The sequence below is a fragment of the Oreochromis niloticus genome, unplaced genomic scaffold (genome assembly GCF_001858045.2).
Source record: "Oreochromis niloticus isolate F11D_XX unplaced genomic scaffold, O_niloticus_UMD_NMBU tig00006514_pilon, whole genome shotgun sequence".
NCBI classification, from domain to species: domain Eukaryota; kingdom Metazoa; phylum Chordata; class Actinopteri; order Cichliformes; family Cichlidae; genus Oreochromis; species Oreochromis niloticus.
The window spans coordinates 3,889-9,509 of NW_020328037.1; the positions used below are offsets into that span (position 1 = coordinate 3,889).

General features: G+C 41.1%; 1 protein-coding gene across 1 annotated transcript; it reads left to right on the forward strand.

The window, feature by feature from the left end:
* Positions 1–511: 511 nt before the first annotated feature.
* LOC109199345 (glutathione synthetase-like) lies at positions 512–1,781 on the forward strand. The gene is made up of 2 exons (XM_019354645.2): positions 512–824; positions 1,402–1,781. Exons 1-2 carry the CDS (start codon positions 651–653, stop codon positions 1,585–1,587), a joined length of 360 nt encoding a protein of 119 aa, XP_019210190.1. The 5' UTR covers positions 512–650; the 3' UTR covers positions 1,588–1,781.
* Positions 1,782–5,621: the final 3,840 nt, after the last annotated feature.

Here is a 5,621-nt window from a genome sequence, read left to right on the forward strand (position 1 = left end):
TACAATCAGAACATGGTATTGCATTAACAGAAGTCATCTGTGAAGGCAGTGATGTATTAGTCATGTTGTTTATTTTTCTTTTTGGTCCAAGGATGTTATAATGTGCACCAGGCGACATACAGATGTCAAACATGCCAGCAGCAGTGCAGCCCTGATTTAAAGGACCCGATTAGGAGTGGATATTGGCCAGCATCTGTCAACATGTCTGCTCTTTACACTTAGACCCTTGAGCTCCTTCCAGGAACTAAAAGTATTTTCTCCATGATTCTCCAGGGAAGCTTTTGCAAAACTGTTGGAGCGTGCAATGAGCGAAAGGTGCTCATTGTTGATGTTATTTGTTTTTGTGTTTTTATGCATATATTATAAAACCTTCCATGGTTAGACTTTATTGTTTCTCTGATGTTGCTCTGATGACTGTGACTTTTTTGATGGCGTTTTTGTTGCTGAAGACAGCCAAGTGTCTGCATTTGTTGGCTCTTTTTCTTTTTGGTTAATTTGACATAATAGTTTTTACTATAGTAACCAAATGTCTGTCTTCTGCAAAATGACTACTGTTAAATTAAACTAAATGGAAAATCTTGTCATTGACTTTATAATTCCTTGCTATTTTATTATATTTGTTACATGTCATAGACACTGGGAAGAGGCACATGTGGGGATTCCCAGTGGACAGCAGCACGAGAGGCTTCAAGGAAGTGGAGGTCGCTGTGTGTCCACATGGATTAATGTGTCTTTTGTGTCACTTTCACTTCAGGGACAGCAAACAGGTCGCCGTGGTGTATTTTAGGAACGGTTACATGCCTGACAACTACACTTCTGAACAGGTCCAACTTTTGATTTGCACTCAGAATGATTACATCAAAGAGTTTAGTTAAAAACACTAAAGTGAAACCTGCAGACTTGCGTAAACTGATTCGTATTCATGAGAAACTGGAACGTCATTATCATTGAGTTTATTTCTTTCCCTGCTTAGCAATACCAAGTCTAGCCCTGATTGGCTGATATAAGTGACAACAGACCTCTGTCGCTGTGTCAGTTTGAATGGGTGATTAGAGATCAACACATGTTTGTTGCTGCTCCATGTTCTCTGCAACATTGTGTGTAGTTACTGCAGCTGTGTGTGCATTCTGCTGGCAGGAACAGGAAACAAGTGAAAGAAAACTGCCGAGCACCCTGGAAGGAAAAGTTAATCGGACATAACAAGTTAAAACAGTTTGCAAGTTTCAAGCCAAACTGCTGAATCTACCGTCCAAGTTCTCCTTGATAGCGTGACTCTGTGTTGTTCTCCTTCATTCTTCTGTCTGTCTGTCAAATCTCAGCGTAATATAAACCAACTATTGTCACGCTCTGCTGGTCGGTGTGCTGGCAAGCAGAGAATTCATTGTCTGTTTTCAATTGCAGAGCTGGGATGCTCGTCTTCTGATGGAGCGCTGTCGAGCTGTGAAGAGTCCAGATATCAGCGCTCACCTGGCTGGTACCAAGAAGGTTCAGCAAGTGCTCGCCAGACCTGGAGTCCTGGAGAGGTTCTTCCCGGACCAGCCTCAAGCTGTGCAGCAGATCCGAGCGACATTCGCTGACCTCTACTGATGATAATACTTTTGAAAATGGCAGTTTAATTTATTGGGCAATTATAAAATCGTATTTCTTAGGCTGGCTTTTAAGGAAGGAGAAAAGGTATGTATCAGTTGGCTGGGAAGAAAGATGGAGGTGGAAAGGATGTGCAAGCTATGGGACAAAGTTGCTGAGACCAGGTTAAACAGAGGTGACGATCAGTGAGCAGGAGTGTGCTTCGTGCTGAAAAAGCACAACAGATTCTGGAAGAAGGTGAAGAAGTCAGCTGAAGCAAGACAGTTTGTGGAGTTGTGTTGGACGTATGTTAGCTGGGAGCCTGGGATTATGACTTGATTCCAAGTTAATTTAGCTAGTGTTCTCATGTTTGGGCGTGGAGTAAAGGATTGGTTGGGCGTTTTAATGTTACCTTTCTTTTTCTTACAGGCGACATGGTGATAATGAGGTTGGGCCATCTCGAGGACCAAGACTCAGACACTCAACGGGGCGTCGCAGCAGGATCACCGTGCTCGACAATCGCTGCTGTTCTGATGTCCCACTCCTGCCTGCACATAGAACACAGTGAAGTCAAAGTTCCACCTCACCTCACCTGTTCTTGTAACGCATGAACACTGACAGAGTGACAGCAGAAAGTCTTTGTTTTTTTGTAAAGTTAAGGAATTAAGTAAGAAGAGTGATTAAATAATGTTTCTGCATTTTTGATTTAATGGTTGTGTTAGGATTATTCAGAAACATGTTAGAGATCTTGTAAGCTGTATTACTTAAAAAGGGAAGCACTCTTCATCCTACAAAAGGTGACACATTACAGATGAGTTCATAAAAGTGTCTGTCACTCTTTCAAGCTCTCTCACTTTTTCTTTTTACTGGAACAGCATGGTAAAGTAGTCTAGGCTGCCATCTTGGCAGTGTTGTTACTACAACATATGAAATTGTGTTCTATTGGAAAATATTCAGCGCCACGACCGCTCTCTCAGTTACAAACTGACCTGGTTTTTTTAGACAGATAAATCACTAAGCACAGTGAAGCTTTTGGTTTTGTAAAAGTGTTTCTTATTCAAAATGCATGTTGAGTTTTATAAGGTTGAAGAGCAGTTAGCAGTGCATTCATGGACATCTTTAAACTATTAATTGAAGAATCTTTGGTCATGATGGCATGAACTAGAAACGTGAGCTCCAGGTGAGACTGCACAGAAGAACAAGTGTCCTTAAACTGCATCAACTGATGACTTCTTACAATTTTATTCTACTGTGTGTTTTATCATTGAACGTTTATGTCTTTGTGTACACGTACTAACACAAGCTACTGTAACTTAGAGAAGCTCAGCAATATATTATTAAGTACACAAACAGTTCCAGGTGCTGGACTGTTTGAAGACCCCACTTTGGATCATGTGAAGGACATTTAGTTTTTTGTTACAGGCATTGAAGGGTTAATGCTGTTAAAGCATAGTACAGTGATAGATAACTTGGTAGAGCTGGTCCAGCTTGTGAACCAAAGAATAATATCTAGTATGTTGAATGAAAAAAATAAATGTTATGACTGTTCATTTACCGAACCCTAACCTGTGAGATCAGGCTCACATCTCTGATCATAGAAATGGGGGACTTTTCAGGAAATGTACTTCAAAAAATAAAACAAGAGTAAGATGGGAAAGTCAGAAGGAAATAAGAAACTTTCTCAATTGTGAGAAATTCTGTGAGAATTTTAGCTGGATTGTCTGTGGTATAACTGGCCTGTAACAAGAGGAGTCACCCACTGCTGCCCATTACAAAGGAAGAGGTTTTAGGACTTCCAAACCGTCTTCACTGTTCCCATCAGGAGGCATCCATTTCTTTGTTACACCCTATGCTTTGAGAAATACACTGAGATTGTCACTATTAATAGTGATAATAATGAAATACACTATTATCACAACTGGCTCACTGTGGTATTATCACACCACAGTGAGCCAGTTGCATGAACACCAGCCTAATCAGACTTCTGCAGAGCCTCAAAGTTCTTTTGGAGTCTGCTTCTTGTGTCCAACAGGAAGAATTCTGTCCATAAACAAAGGATTTTAAAATGTACCATTTTTTTCTTTTTACTTTTGTAAAGTAACCTAAAATTATTATTGCCTCAAAGGGATTTATACTCTGACCTATGGGTTTTTTGTTTTTTAAATGTTGTTCTAAGCGGCCAGCGAATTGTTAATTTATCGTTTCTGGTTTTACTATAAACAGACTGGGGACGCTTGTGTTTTCTTTCTTCCTCAAATGATCAGATAAGACTTGAGTAAAAGAAATAATACAAAGGCATTTTGCTGTGTTACAGAGGGTCTTGAGGGTCTGTGTAAACGGAAAGATCTTGGCGATGGGGCATAAATTTGGGCACCACAAAAAAAGAAATGAAATCAATATTTAGTAGATCTGCCTTTTGCAGAAATTACAGCCTCTAAACGCTTCCTGTAGGTTCCAATGAGAGTCTGCATTGTGGTTGAAGGTATTTTGGACCATTCCTCTTTACAAAACATCTCTAGTTCATTCGAGCATGGACAGCTCTCTTTAACTCACACCACAGATTTTCAATAATTTCAGGTCTGGGGGCTGAGATGGCCATTCCAGAACGTTGTACTTGTTCCTGTGCGTGAATGCCTTAGTGGACTTCGAGCAGTGTTTCGGGTCGTTGTCTTGTTGAAACACCCAGCCCGGCGCAGCTTCAGCTTTGTTTTTATTTTATTTTATTATTATTAGTCCTTTATTTACCACGTAAAAATCTCATTGAGATTAAAATCTCATTTTCAACAGAGACCTGGCATCATGGCAGCAAAAGTCAAAATACACATACCACATAAGTATATAACATTGATTCCTGGACATTGGTCTCCAGAATCTGCTGATACTGAGTGGAATCCATGTGTCCCTCAACTTTGACAAGATTCCCAGTCCCTGCACTGGCCACACAGCCCCACAGCATGATGGAACCACCACCATATTTTACTGTAGGTAGCAGGTGTTTTTCTTGAAATGCTGTGTTCTTTTTCCTCCTGCATAACGCCCCTTGTTATGCCCAAATAACTCAATTTTCGTTTCATCAGTCCACAGCACCTTATTCCAGAATGAAGCTGGCTTGTCCAAATGTGCTTTAGCATACCTCAAGCGGCTCTGTTTGTGCTGTGGCCGGAGAAAGGCTTCCTCTGCATCACTCTCGCATACAGCACCTTGTGTAAAGTGCGCCGAATGGTTGAACGATGCACAGTGACTCCATCTGCTGCAAGATGATGTTGTAGGTCTTTGGTGACAAGGACCCTGTGGAGCGAGGCGTCCTCAACCTCTCCACAGCACAGGTGGAATACAACGAAGACCAGCAGGCCATGCTTAAGGTACGGTTTGAGGCAGGATAGAGAAAGGCTGGATGTAACACGCTTGTCTACAAGACTTAAAAACAGTTTCTACCATCAAGGCATACGACACCTCAACCACAACACTTAAACACACTACACACTCCACAGGATGCACTCAGAAGCTACCCTGCAGCTTCACAAGCACACTGTATAATCTGCTCTGGTCACTTCCCTTATTGGTATTTATATTGAAAAAAAGAAAAGTGCAGATCCTCCTCAATCTGTGTACATACGCCGCCTCTAAACCCCCGATCGTGCCAGTGTCAGTTAGTGAGTCAGTAAATACTCATCCATTGTGTTAACATAAAACTGCAGACTAACTAGAGACAAACAAGCGAGGATCGCTTCATATCTCAGCAGTTTAAAAAATAAATAAAAAACCCAATTGTTCCTGCAGGAGTAGATTTGGGCCCTTTTTGCTTTTTCATCCCAAGGAGTAAAACAGGGTTACAAGGAGAGGAGAGGAGGACTAGGAGGATGAAAGAACTAGAGAGAGAACTTGATTTGTACTCTGTTCTGGTCTGTCTGGTCAGTGTGGAGTAACCCTCATATAACACATTCCTCTCTGCTCCTCTAGCTTGCTCTAACTCTCATTTATTTCTTCATTTTTTAACCTTATTTTGCACATTAACACATATCTATAGCAAGAAGAGACACAGCCACATATGTTGA